Consider the following 15799-nt stretch of genomic DNA (forward strand, 5'->3'; position numbering starts at 1 on the left):
CGTATCTACGCTAAGAAGTAGTCTTTAAAATTTATTTATTACACAGTAAAAAGTCAAAATTCTGCTGTGTGCGTAAATCAGATAATATAGCATAGCTTCGAAAGTGTGTCAGCCAATCAGATTTCAGGACCAGAATTATCCATTTTATAATAGGAAATATAATATGGAATCACATATCTAAAGAAATTAATAATGATATTATTTTAAGGATCTAAATATCTAAATATATGTATCTATATAGCAGGTAGTATTACTGTATTCCACTTTCTTTGTAAACACGTTTCATTAACACCTGAATCGCAACGGGTGAGAAAGAAAAAAGTGAATCCTGTTTTTTATATGGTCTGTAGCTCAAATCCTGCTTAACTAAAAATTAGGCACAAAAAGAGTATTATTAGACAATGTTGTGAGGCTCTGGCAGAATTTCTCTGTAAACTGAAGAGTTATAGAGGAGACACGTTGGTTATTGCCTCTTTTTACACTTGTAAAAAATAAAATTCCAATGTTAATACGACAAGGAAGATATTATTAATAATGTAGCGCTTTGGGTTTGCACCCTACACCCTGCGGGACTGCTGTGTACATATGTTCACAATGCAAGAAATACTGCTCAATACGTGTTCATGCGAACAACCTGCATAGGTGATATTTAGAAATATGTATTGTAGTATGTTCGGGTTCGGCGAGGACGGGCACAGTGATTCAGACACTTGACTGAAAAACTGCGCTTTTATTTTTCGGCACAGCTGAAAGGACAGCACTGCTAGAGCACCACAACTCACTCAACCACATCACAGCACAGATCAGACAGCAATATCTTACACACTGGGACACACAAACACAACATAAACTCGAATTCTACAGAAACCTAAACAGACAATACACACTAGGCAAATATTTGACCAAGATCAGAAACAGCACAAAGAAACAAACCCTGACGAAGTACAGGCTCAGTGACCACAGCCTGGCCATAGAAACTGGACACAGGCAGACCTGGCTTCCCAGGGAGGACAGGCTGTGCTCACACTGCCAGCAGGGAGAAATAGAGACAGAGGAGCACTTCCTGTCACTGTTCCAGATACATTTAGAAAACAATTCACTAATTGCAATATTTTCTAAAGGGGGGACTGAGGGAATTAACTAAAAGTTCTTACTTAAAGTTTGTATTATATCTTGTTAACTGTGTATCTTTTTACTTATATTTGACTAAATCCGTCTCAGGATATCTGGTCTCAAAAGTTAACATAGCCACATGATGTCTTTACCCACAGCTAACATAGTTCTCAAGGAAATGACCAACTGACCTCTCCTGGAACAAATGATCTATTCAGCAGAAGGGGCTGCTTGTCACGCAAGCTGACAGTAAAGAAAATATATGTACTGGTCAGCTTTTTAGAATGACTATATATAGCCAGAATGCAAGTAAAGAGTCATGTGGGAGTGCATCTTGTATCATTTGTTTCCCTGTATAAAAGAGCGCTGTAAGCATTGTCTTTGAAGTCTTGTGCCACACAAACACTCAGCCGATGCCGTTTTTTCTGGCACTACAATACCAAAGGGAACCGTATAGCAAAGAAACATTCCGTTTCGGTAATAGCCCTAGGATATATTCTGGATATATTCTATCTATTATTCTTTTGATTCCACCTGTTATTGTTCTGTTGAACGGTAGGCAAATAAAAGTTGGAGAAGTTGGTATGTGTAAAATCATGGTCCCTTAATCATTTAGGAAAATTATATCTGAAGTATCATTACAACCCCACCATCTTATATTACTTATGTTGTCCAGTTTCAACAAAGCCCCCAAATAGTCTAATAAACTGTAAGGCATGGACATAAGAGGAAACCCCCCTCTCGTATACTTTGGGCTAAACACACCCAACATGAAGACTTGTTAGTCTCGGGCCAGCTGGTAAGAGAGAGCCAAGAATGTATTAACATCATGCTCTCCAATGTCCTTGCGATGCTGTGCATGACGTTCCAAGACATCCCCCCTAGTTACACTTATTAAGCACAGCAATATCAGCATTTCATCAATCTCCTGCAGGTTTCAGTGGGCATAGACAATGAGATCCGTGAATCCACCAATTCCTTCCTTCTATTCAAACCGCTGATTTGGTAGTCAAGAGCACTTGGAAGGAGCCCTCACAATGTGGTTATAGTGTCTTAGATGGGATGTTTTTTTCCAAACACACTCTCCTGGAATCAGGTCGTGTCCTCTTTCGGTAGGCAGTCCCCAGGCTTACGACACCTGCTTCCTGGTACCTTGTACTGGTTCTGTCAGGAGTTGGTAATACTGCAACATACAATCAGTTAATAGACTCAAAGTCCCATTGGATAAGGCTGGTGTGTCTGGTAGCCTCATGGGATGTCCAGTGATCACCTCAAAAGAACTTAAACTGATAGAGCAGTTCGTGCCTGCTCTGGTACTGCACAACACAGGTGCCAGCGCATTGAATTCCCTCTGAGTGTCTCTTACACCCAAAGAAGACTCCACAGCCAAAATGTTCTGTTTCCTTTCTCTTTTCAGCATGGAATAAATCTATTACTTGTTCCTGATATTCACTTTACTCAAAGACAAATCATTTGCAGCATCCTGCTTTACATCTACAGTACTGGTACTAAACATGAAAAGTGTATCCATTGTGGTTTTCTGCTCCCACATGTTGGAAGTGTTCCAGTTTCACTTCCTTCCTCAACAGTTTCTAAGTGCAATCATTAACCTTAGCTGAATAGCCAGACATTGTTTTAAAATTAGGTTTATTGCACTAGTTTTAAATATATGTTTTTAAATCCAGTATATATTTTAATTATAAAGGTTTGTAATTTTTCTGTTCATAATATATAAATCAGTTACTGGAAAACATTGAAATGTATAATAATAGAAAACCAGTAAGTACTCATTGTTTCTTCAAAAAGAGACAGGGTAAACTTACCCCCGGGGAACCCCTCATGCAGTTATATAATAAATGCAATCAAGATTTTAGACTGCAAGTCTCATCTGCTGAATAAATCATTCATGGTTCAGTGCAATTCAAGAAGTTAATTGGGACATTTAATAACAGCCATGGCAGTGTTATGATTACATTGTCAAAAAGCACACATGATTTTCTAGTTTCAAGTCTGTAGGTCTACATGCCATATTATTACACGCTTAGTTTGTACTGATAGAGAACAAGAACTAAACATTACCTCTTGGGTATGCTGCACTAAATTATTCATGAACTGATGCGATTATCTTGGCATGTTCCCCCCATCTCAGTAATACTGAATATGACAGCTTTAGATACCAGTTTGGATAGCAGCCAGAAGAAGAACAATACTTGCAGTTCCCCTGTTTCTTTCTTGTGCAAATTGTGCACATTTCTTTCATTGCCCTTCAAAAGTGTTGGTTCAGTTAAGTTTGAACCGGGATTTACAATATGAACTCTAATAAAATTTTCACATGAGGGGAAAACATGACAGATAAGTACAACCCTTGGTATTCTGTTTTTAAAAGTCAATTCATAAAGTCCCTATTGGGTTGATTAAATTAGTTAATAATGTTGAACCTTTTTATTTTAAAGAGCACAAAATTGGGAAAATTGGCTGACAGATTACTCTTATTTTTCAGATTGGATAACTTAATAAATGAGATGTGAGCATCCTATCAATTTGTTTAAGTTTGACATTGGTGTTAGGGTCCATAATTAAAAAATCAAAGTCAAAATAATAACCAAAGAATATTGTTAATGAAAAGTTAACAATATGTTGAACCATATAGTACTTATTCATAAAAATGCCACAGTGGGAATAAAAAATAAAATATAGGTTTCTTTCTTATGACTGGCTGCACTAATATATTTGTAAATGTTGCGTATATGTTTTAATTCTAAAGTTTGTAATTTATAAATGGGTAACTGGAAAGTATTGGAATGTACAATAATAGAAAGCCAATGAAAAGCATTTGCATTTGATGTTAGAAAAAGATCTCAGAGAGATCAATGAAATACCTAACAACTTTGAGAGGGAAAGGATCCATGTATCAAAATCCACAGTTAATAAAAAAGGCAGAACTACAAGGGCTACACTACAACCTCTCAAAAGCACCAAGAAAAGCTTGGAGACATTTGGAACACAGTTTCATGGAAAAATTGCAAAGATACATTTGATCATAGTGATTAAAGTTTAACGTTTGAAGAGAGTAAGGAACTTCAGGTGTTCCAAAGAACACTACCTCATTTGTGAAGCAATGTGTAAGTAATGTTATAATAATATTCTTTTATAACCTTTTACTCTGGTTCACTGTTCTCTATTGTTGTTAATGATGACAGCAGCAGAATACATTCTGAATTTTAGCAGGATGATTTTGTCTGCTTATACAGAACAAAAGACTCCCATTCTTATTTGACTCTGCTTTACCATGCAATTTTAGAGTGATGTAAATACACCCAATGTAACCAAGGATCTCATTAGGAGACAAAAGTGAAAAATCATGGACTGCCCATGTCAGTCTACTGATTTAAATCCAACTGAATATGTATTTTACAACAAGGAGTCACAGTGGCAGCAGCAAAACATCTCAAATGATCACAGAGTTTATTGCATTGCATTGCATTGTTTGGCAACAGGATACTAACTTTCACACTCTGAAATTTGATTAATGTGAATGTATCCTATTAGTTACAGTTACTAGAAATCACTGAGCTGAACACAAAGTATGCTTTTTGTTTTGATATGATCATTTGATTAAATTACCTAAAATAAAACATGTATTGTATGTTTTAATCTTATTGATCTAGAAAACCTAGTTGTGTTTTTTTTAACAGTAAATGCAATTATAGCATGTTGTACATGCCATATGTATGATGTATTACTTGGCACTCCTGGGTGTTTCCAGCTCTAACGTTCCTCTAAGTTTAGAATATTATTTAATATTTCTTGCCACATTTTTTTCTGATGTTCCTGGTTGAATTAAATTGAATATCAATATAACTGTACGTGATCAGACAGTAAATTTGTTCAAGAAGAAATGATACCTTAAGGTTGTGAGTGATTTGATATGATATAATTGACCTTGATCTACCAAGTGAATTTCAATTTTTCAAACAGTATTTTGTTTTTAGTACAATAAACCATTTATCTTAACAAAAGCATAAAGTATAAAAAAGAAAGGAACTTGAGATTCTCCGAAGAACATCATTTCACTTATGAAGCATGATCAAATCTATGTCATAACATGATCATGTATGATCACCTTTTGAAATGAAAAAGAAAATTATATATAATAGTGCATGGTTCATAAAAAGAATTGAGGACACCAGTACATGAAGAATTGAACTCTAATGCTCTTAAATATTTATATGGGGGACTAACTACAAACAAATGTACTGAAACTGTTAAGAGATCTACACTACTATAACTCTAAGATACCCTGGAACAAATGCTTTCTTATTCACTTTTCAAAGCTCACAGGGAAATCTAGTGTCCTTGTGTTCTTTCACCAGTTGCATTTGTCTCACTTCTAGAGCAGCCAGCAACATCTAGTGCTAGAGAAATACTCTTTTAAATTATTATTTTAATGTTTTTTGTAGATTAAACTATCACCATCTTGATAAGTTGTTGGCTGGTCTTGCCAATGATGTTAGAATGAACACTATCCTAAATCCTCTTGATAACTGAATAAAAGAGGCCCAGGCTGACACGGTGGGGCAGTGGCTAGTATCACTGGAGCCATGGGTTCAATTCTGGACCTGGGGTTCTCTACGTTCACATGTGTGTCCACTGGGTGTTCTTGTTTCCTCCAACAGTTCTAAGACATACTGGTGATTTAGTTTGTTTCTGGGAAAATTTGCCAGATGTGAGTGTGTGTTTGACTGTGTCTGTCTGTGTGCGGCCATCAATGGCCTGGCGTTCCACCTTGTGTCCTTTGCTTGCTGGGATAGTCTCTGTCTCCCCCACAACCCTGTTTAATATAAAGAGATTAGAAAGCAATTAGAAAATGGATGTCTGTATATTTGTCCTGCAAGGATGTGATCTTCTAGGAGATTTAATGTAGCTGTCACCCACCTTGGGGTGATTTGCAACAACAAAGATCTTTAAATTGAAAGTTTGCAGTAAAATGCACACACAAAATTAACCATAAGATAAAACAAACCAATACTCTTTATTTAAACAGTATTTAAAGAAATACAGTAACACTAGCCTACAAAAACACAAAAAAGGACAAAGCTGCTCTTTTAACCACTAACTAGACTTCAATCCCTTTCAGCAACCAGGCACATAAGATGCATACTGATTTGATAGAATTTAAGTCCCTCTCAAAGACTCTACTCAAGACAAGCTCTTTCTCCCAAAAGCCTATCTCTCTCTGAGAATCTCTTAAGAACTCTCCCATGTCCCTGGATTCTTCCACTGCTCATTTTTCTTCCACTGCTGCCATGCACTGCAGTGTATCTAACATCACTACACAGCCAATGGAGAAAGATGTGGAATCCTGAACTTCCTAGTTTTAATCCATCACCTCAAAAAGTGTCTTTCCACAATAGGTCAGAGTGCACAGACCTTGCCCTTAGCTCCTTGTGAAATGTAATTTAGTTTGAACAGAAACCTTCTATATTTCAACATGCCAGATGATCTCAACAAAATATTCCAACTTAATTAAAAGTACATTCCTAAATTCACATTTGCATTGATATATTCAGTATCCCACCACATCAGTAATATACTGGTTGAATTCTTACTTCAGGAACTGTATTTAATTTAGATGTCATTTTAGAATGTTCTAAATGTATGCAAACTAATTTCCAACTAATTTCTTTTTCAGACAAGGCCTTCAATATTTGGCATTTTCATGTACTAGATACATCAGACACTTCTACATGTATTACAGTAATGCATCTCTTGACCAGCTCTCTTGAAATTTGTGCATTCCTCTAACTCTAAAATATTTTTTCATTATGCAATAACATTGGATTTTATATTTCATGTATAATTGTCCCACATTACTTCCACAGCTGAAACTGTGTTTCTTTTCATCTCTTTTTTTTAGCATTGAATAAACCTTTAATTGTTCCTTTGCATACTAATTGAGTCTTAGTGTAGCATTTGGATCATGTGGTGATTATGAGGAGTAATGGTGTTTGGAATGGATGTGATAATGCAATCTTGTGAAATCAGAATACAGAACATGCAACTCTGATGGAAGACGAGTCGGAGGGGCTGCCTGTGCCACTCCTGACTTTGTTGGTCATGAATAGAAGGATGGTGTCTTTACAATGAAGGGCCAGAGAGCCTCGGTACTGGTTGAATGAACACAAATTTGAGTGTTTAAATAAGATAGTAATGTGGTCAATAGTGATGAGTGTGATAGTGTGAAAGGAGTAAAACTATTAACAGTGTTATTAGAGAATAAGCTACATACAAATTACATAATTATCAGCAGAATCAATACACATGATAGAGGTTAGGCATGGCTATCACAGTCATACTCAGCCATCCTTTTTGTGGCTTTATCTTTAAGAGTCTGTCTGTTAATTTGTTTGTGGAGTGCAGTTATTGTTTTTGTTTCATACTTCTACTAAATTGCCACTAAAACAACAAAAAGTGCATGCTTACTCATTGGTGATTTCTAGATTAATATAATGTGAGTGTGCATGCATTTGAAAGAGAGAGGACAGAAAGCAAATTAAAACATGTATCTATTTTCCTTTTAAACTATAAGAAGAAACAGGCTATTAAATATACATTTTCAACATAGATGGATTTTCAGCAAAAAGAATAAGAATTAAAATTCCAATCCCCTGTTCAAATTAGAAATGGAAAAAATGCAAGGTTAGGTGGCAAGCAACACTTTAGATCCCTCACCGGAAAATTGTAAACAATAATGCTGCATCAAAAGGATCACAGAAATTGGAAAAAATTGATCACACTAGAATTAAATTAAGTTTTGACATCTGCAGAGAGATTTCATAATCTGGTGTTCGACCCTGCTGACAGCTGGTAGACTCCTGCCTGTAGATTGTGTGGGGGCCTTCATCATCTTTAGAATCATATCTGGCATAAGAGTAGCATGATAGCCTGATATGGGAGGAGTTCGACATTTTAACATGAAGGTGGTGTTTTGTACACAGAGGAGTCTCATATCATTCAGGGTCCAAGTAGTATGTTATTACTGATGAAGGATAAAGGAATTGGGAATGTGCTCTTCTGTTGTACAAACTCAGTAGGAGAAGAGCAGTCAAGCATGAATAACAGGACTCTGAATGTGAGATTCAGAGAAATAGACACAAAATGAAAGATAAGAACATTTCCAAATTAGATCATTTGGATTTAAGTAGTTAACTGAGCTGTTTCTTGAAGCAAAGAATGGTATGTGGTATCAGCTTCAACAATATGGCTGCAGCACATCAGTCATATTATTAAATATTGTTTTAAACCAATAACATATTTTTAATATATAAAAATACTGTGCTTAAAACCTTGTTAAAAAATGAAGATATCTTTAAAAATGATGACAAATGTATTCTGAGCAAACCAGTACTAAAGGTTACCCCTTAGTTTTACAATTCCTGTAAATTATTCAATGTAATACTGATGGGAAAGGAGAAAAAATAGGTTGATTGGATACAGAAATATTTTTCAATATGCTGCCTCACCCCTTCCAATCAGCATTCAACTTGGGGACAGGGTAAAATAAATGACGAAACAAAATGCCCATAGACTATAATGGAGAAGGAGTGCCCATAGTCTCTCTGGAACACAAAGAAAAATAGCTCAAATACTATAATCCCTAAATCAAATCTTGAAGACAGAAATACCCATTTTAGAATATTTTCTAATATCCAAAATAAATGCGGCATTACAAGGAATGACAGGTATTTTCTCTGGAGTAACAGGCCACAAATACTGAAATATAGGAAAAAAAACAAGTCCCAACAACATTTTTTAAAGTCTGATCATAATATTTCTTAATCAAATCTTAAAACCAAATTATTGTTTCTAGTAAATTCCCTAATGTATAAAATAAAAGTGGAATAATAAGGAATGATATGTCTTTTTGATGGAATAGTAGACCAGGAATACTGAAATATGTGAAAAACAAACAAACTATATCATTGTCAATTAAGCTATTAAGCTTATATCTAGATACGCGAATCCATATTATATTCCCTATTAATCCAATTCTAAAAGTATGCTTTTGTTTAATCCGATAACGAGTGTATTCACAGAAAAGGTTTAAACGATCAATTTTCACAAAGTATATAAATGTACAGTAATATAGTCAGAAGGAGCACGTAAAAACGTTCCCGAAATAACCACATGTAAGACTTTGATGCTTAAAATGTTTATAGAGAAATGAAATACTGGTTTGTATTAGCAATATACAGTACAGTTTACATAATATGTTTATGTTCCTAAATTAATATTATTTATGAGCATGTGAAAGGCATGGTGAATCTGAGATTTTCAAGACTTACTTTGTATGATTGGAAACTAATACGTGATCGGATCAACTAAATGCTGTGGTGTTACTTTTTGTCAATGAAAAAATAAAGTATTTTCCTTTACAAAGACGATTACAAAGAATGTGGACCAGGTTAATACTTTGAGTTTACAGCTTGTCCAAGGTCATTTGTTATTAATACTATTAATGATATCTTCGGTAAAGACTTTGATGCAAAAATATTTCTGCAGAATTAAAATATTAATTATTGTACCGCAGCATACCACACTTATTTTGAATGGCTGCATCTGTATGTATGGTGATCACTCATCACCTTTGCTTTGGTGAGATGCCTATAATTATATAACTTACATATGTTGACTTGAACTTTATTGCCATATGTAACCGGTGCTGGTACAATGGAATTCTTACTTACAGAAAGTCTCTCGATTGTAAAACAAGTGTAAAAAAAAACAAAACAAAGTGCAAACAGTGCATCAAGACAATGTACAAACAAACAATAGACAATGTGCAAGTAAACATGCAGACAGTTTGAATGTAAACAATACAGACGTGTAAACAATGACTGGAGACGTACAATAAATAAATTACAATGAGGTAGATGGTGATGGTGTAGGTGTGGTCCGAGGGGGATGGCTAAATGTGTTCGCCAGTCTCACTGCTTGTGGATAGAAGCTATTGAAGAATCTAGTGGTAAGTGTCCGTATGCTCTTATATCTCTTGCCTGAGGGCAGTGGGGTGAAGAGCTCATGCCCAAGGTGGTGACTGTCCTCTGTGATGGCCAGAATTCTACCACGGCAGCAGTCCTCATAGAGCTGTTTAATCTCGGTGAGACCGCAGCCGATGATCTTCTGGGCCATATTGACCATTCTCTGCAGTGCCTTTCTTTCTCGCGAAGAGGTGTTGCCATACCACACGGTGATCCCGTTGGTGAGGACGCTCTCGATAGTGCAGCGGTAGAAGTATACCAACACATGTATTGGCATTCCCCATCGCTTGAGGCACCTCAAGAAATAAAGGTGCTGCTGAGCCTTCTTCATGATAGAGTCAGTGTTCACAGTCCAGGTTAGATCTTTAGAGATGTGAATTCCCAAAAACCTAAAGCTGGTGACTGTTTCCACTTCCGTTCCATCAATACTGAGTGGGCTGTGAGTGTGTGGCCTGTGTCTCCGAAAGTCCAGTTGTTGGCAGGACTGGCCAGAACTTTAAGTTTGTTTAGACATTGTACTATTAACCAACTCCTTTTGACGATAACGTCCTCTCTTCTCTTCTTTTTGTACTGAATACTGCAGTTCAATCTTATTGCTATATAAATAGTTTTCTTGTTTTTTTTACACATTTTTTCAATTTCCTTGTTGAACAGTTTAAGAAAAGCTTATTTAATATAAAATAAAGTTTCCTTTTATTGTATTGATATTGTATTTGATACACCGGATTTCATTTTTTAATATTATTTTTATCTATCGTAATGCTGAAAAATACTTTAATTGTATCCTCAAAATATTCTTATCTGTCTTTGCCTTTTTGTTATAATTTTCCTTGTGCGTGGAGTTCATTCAACTCCTTTATTTTAATTGGATTCCTTTTCTTTTAAATAATTTTCTGAAATATTTTCTTTCTTCTTCTATTATCTATGTAAGAATAATAGAATAATTAAACAATGTTTTTAAAAACTGTGCACAGTGTCTGACTTGGATCTAGCTACAAGTGAGAAGGAAGGAGAGAACCCGGATCATCCCAGTATTATTACTGAATATGCTCTGATATTCAGGATGTCAACAAAAAGATACAACTATACTATTTTAATTGATACAGTAACAATTAGATCACTAGACATGAGGTTTCCTCTGTTGCAGAGAGAAACATGTGCAGATTTCTGTTATGTTTGGACTCTTTCAGCCTGGCATTTTGATTTAAATTCAAGGTCTGACTCAGACTGCAATGACTGTTATCACATGGTTGGTATTGTTCTCATATTATTAAAGATTGATTGAGAGAGGAGAGGAGTGAATGAGCAAGACATAAGCACTGTTGTGCCTTTTAATCCATGCAATCACAATTGGTTATTACATCATTAGGTGTAGTTTATCTATTCCCCTTGCAGGTTTCTCATCTGTTGATCATTCTTTGGGCAATTGACAAAGACCCCTGAGCCATGGTATTAATAAGGAGGGTGATCCGTAGTGGGTAGCAGACAAAGAGGAGCCATGCTTAACTGTTCTTCATTAGGGAGGTAGTGAATGGACCAGTTTATAATGTCCTGGTCTATGTTATTACTTGGGACATGCTGATTGAGGCCCATTTCAGCGCATTCCTTGTGTTTTACACAGAGGCCTAAGGTCCCAGGATATTATCTGGTTAAACAAACAGAAAGATTATTAGAAATCTTTAATAAATTTTAATTCTTACTGAAATAATATCCCTTATCCTTTCTCCATAAAACAAAGAATGTTATACCATAATTATAGCTATTTAGTGATGGTTCCTAGCAATTGATTTAACTTTCAATGTAAATCCTACAATTACCACCACTACTACTACTACTACTATTCTTCTTCATCTTCTTCAAAAACAGTAGGCTACACAGAAGGTCACAGTTTCAGGTAAAAATAACAAAGATTTAATTCTTCATTTTATATCATAATCTCATTTACTTTATTTACTCCACATTTCCTTATGCTTAATTTAATGTGACAACATCATACTAATTTTTCAAACAACAATGGGAAAATCATCTTTACTGTTCTTGTCACTACTTTTTCCATATTGCAGCATATGCAACTGTGTTTTACACACTGGGATATAATAAATATTGAAAATAATAGATTGACATTAATGCAAGGAAGTGATGCTGTTATTATTTGTAATTACCACTGAGGTTTATGTCATTATAATCTTGTTTAACAATTAAAGATAGCCCTACTTAAATATTTAAAGATATATGAAATGCATTCATTTTAGTGGTTTAGTGGAGCATCCGTTTTTCCAATAATATTTATCCACCCTTTGTTGTATAATTTAAGGTATTAGGTCAGATTATAATTAAGCATGTATATCCTGCACAATTTAGTTTTAGTTAAGATGTCTTTGCCCTGTTCTATCCAATTGATATTACACCTTACGATTTTACCTCATACTAGGTACCACAGACATAGTTAAATCCATGCACCATTTGCCTGTGCTTCATACAGTATATAATCCCAAAAGTATCCAGTTTCCATAACAACCTTCACAAATGAGGTATACAGAGCTTCATCATGTAGCATAATCATGTCCAAGTGGGTGTCTTAGTGTGTTTTTTTTACAATTAGCTGTCTGTGCTCAAATCAATGGCAAATATAATTAGTTTAGTATCTGGCAAGTTGTCTTTTCAAATACTCTGTATATAATTACATATGTTCTTAACTGACTTCTGTTCAAACATTAATAGAACATTTATTGTAATAATTCAGACACACGCTACACACAACATAAACATAAAACACACAAGTTTAACTATTTATACAGTATGTACAGGCCTATGTCTAGAACGACCAGAAAAGCCCAGACTGCTACCAAGTATGTGACTCTTAAATAATGTCTGCAAAGGCCAAAATAAGAGATAAGCTACCTTCTAAAGTAAGTGCAATACAACCTGCAGTTAAATCTCTCTCTCTGCAAACCCCCATGGCAAAAAATAAATGGGAGCCTATTCAATCTCCCTTTTCTAAAAATGCACCAATCAAGCAGGAAAGACTGTATTTAACTGAGGTATTCTTTACTCTGGAAATCCAAGTTTCATAAAACACAGAATAGATAGCTCTCTTTTGCAAGGTGCAAATACTTACTTAAAATCGGGTCTTTTCATGATCTCGAACTAGGAACTCACACCTGGCATTAGGTTCAATATCCCTCTTGTCTCCTCCCTCTCTTGTGATCTGACTTTTTTTTCTTTCCTCTTTCCCCTCTCCTTGCTCTGTCTTGATCTGATTTAATATGGTGTCTTTCTGAACTGCTCATTGACACTTAATCATTTACCCAGAATTTAATTAAGGTGAGCCAAAATATTCTTTTTATGTTTTATTTACACCCAGGACAAAAATCCCTTGGTTTTAAACTCTAGGAAGTGGACATATTACCATTAGTTAATACTCATTGGGACTTGATTTTTAAGAGACACCTCCATTGTCATCTACCTCAGCCTGTAATAATAAATTGAACAAAAAAATTGAATAAACCATGAAATCTAAAATGCCAAACAGGCAAACACTGAAGCAGAAAAGACAGACAACTGTACTGATCCTGGTTTCAAGCATTCTGATTAAATATTATATAATCTAAGGACATTTGCTTACTTTGATTTTGTTTTTTTTATGTTGGGAACATACCTTGGAGCACCCTAGAATCTGTTCTAAATTTCATATTTCCACAGATAACTGTGAAAATGGTATTACTCAGGGCCTGTTCTCAGTGCACAACAGAAATATAAACAAATATGGTTACACTTAATGATAAGACAATGAATAAACACTTTCAGTATTTTCATTGAATGTGTAATTCAACTAATATGCAATTTGATAAGAATTTGGTATTGATCTGAAGGAATCCTAGCCATAACAAAAGTGATGGGAATCAAGCAGGCCTAAAAAACAATGATTCCAGGGAAAAATGGCATTGGTTGTCAATCTTTTTTTTTCTTTGGACTGGGGCAAAAGGTTTGTCCTTTCAACTAGTTTTAGTAACCCCCATCTCCAACTAACAAAGCATATGTGATAGGGACATTAGTCATACTTTACATAACCTTATGAAAACCAATGGCTTTCCTAATGGTACTAATTTTTGGACCTGAGTCCAAAACACTCACCATTTTAGTCAAAACTTTTTTTCAGATTATATGTTTCATGCTTTAGTGTTAAAAATAGTGTATTAGGTTTTCTGTGTTTTTTTTCTGTTTTTGATTCTTCATACCATTATTTTTAGATGTTTACCAAATTACTGTGAGCATGGAGGCCAGTGTTCTCAATCCTGGAATACTTTCTACTGTGACTGTTCTGGAACGGGATACACAGGAGCCACCTGCCGTAACTGTGAGTAGGAAAATATCTTCATATCTCTGTCTCGTCCACAGCTCCCTGTAACTATCCAACAGTAAAAAAACACACATTATAAGCATAACTTTGACACTCTTTATACTGTGGTTTGCAATAGTAAAATGAGTGACCTAAAATGTATTGGAAACATACAGAACATTTAGTGTACTCACACATGCATTTTTTCACAGTCAGAGACATTATGCATTGGCCCTATAGCCTGGAACATATTTTTCCATCAAAATTACCCAAATGAGTTGTTTTCATGATCAGCAGATCGTATAAACCCAAATGTCCTAATGTGTTACCTGTAATGTGGTGCATTGTGTTATGTAATTCACTGGCCAAAACGATAGGTGGCACTTGTAATGTATTAGATATTAGTGAAATGATTACTTCATTTAATCTGTTTCTCTACTGTGCATGTTTAAATCTGCTTAATATGGAATATTAATATGGGATGTTACAACTAAAGGGACATTTTGGTAGATGAAAATAATGTACCTAATGTAATGCAAATTTCAGCAATGAGTAATCAGGAAATAATTTAAATTATGATTAGGAAAAATATATTTATCACTTACTGTTCTGTAGTGGCTTTAAAGCCCAGACAGACAAAAGTGATAAAGGTGATAAAAATTCAAACAAGAGGGTGCAATATAGCAGAGTTCATCACATTTGTAAATTAATGAGAGGCTATATGAACTGAAGCAGCTCCTGTATTGATGTGAATCATTTTCTGGCAACATCCCAAATGTTTTCACATGCCACATTTAGCATTCATTGCTCTACCTGTAGGTTGTACAGAGTAGTGCAGTCTTACAACAGAATACTACTGTGGTTAAGGTGTGCTCGTCATAATGTGCTGCATTATCTGGTGTGTATTCTGGATCTGTAAAAAAATACAGTATATAAAAAGGTTATGGGAAACACTTTACCTTGAATGAACCATAAACATTCTAAAGCCGCAATTCCAGTATGGTGAAAAAAATGAGGTGATAAACATGAGTTCTGCCATTGTACAGTAAGTGATAGAAAGAAAACATTTTGCAAGAAAAATTTGTTGAGTAGCCACAATCATCAGTCAGAGAAAATATGAAACGTACAGTGCCTAGTAAAAGTACTTACTCCCTTCCAATGAAGTCCTACATTGTTGAATTGGTGCAAATATTTTTTATGAAAATTAGAATTATCAAAGTGAACACTTATAGGTAAAAGAAATTAGTTTTATAGTAAGTAGAAACTGTAAATAAAAATCTAAAAAAACAAAATGTGTTAAGTACAG

At 35.0% G+C, this 15799-nt stretch overlaps 1 protein-coding gene across 2 annotated transcripts in view; it reads left to right on the forward strand.

Moving 5' to 3' along the window:
• Window positions 1-15799, forward strand: part of cntnap5a (contactin associated protein family member 5a) — a 448552-nt gene that overhangs the window by 295196 nt on the left and 137557 nt on the right. For both annotated transcript variants that reach the window (XM_088607188.1, XM_088607189.1), the window contains exon 11: window positions 14405-14511. In XM_088607188.1, coding sequence (XP_088463314.1) covers window positions 14405-14511 — 107 coding nt within the window. The remainder of the gene's footprint in view (window positions 1-14404; window positions 14512-15799) is intronic.

This window comes from Lepisosteus platostomus, chromosome 14 (assembly GCF_059453375.1).
Source record: "Lepisosteus platostomus isolate fLepPlt1 chromosome 14, fLepPlt1.hap1, whole genome shotgun sequence".
Taxonomy (NCBI): Eukaryota; Metazoa; Chordata; class Actinopteri; order Semionotiformes; family Lepisosteidae; genus Lepisosteus; species Lepisosteus platostomus.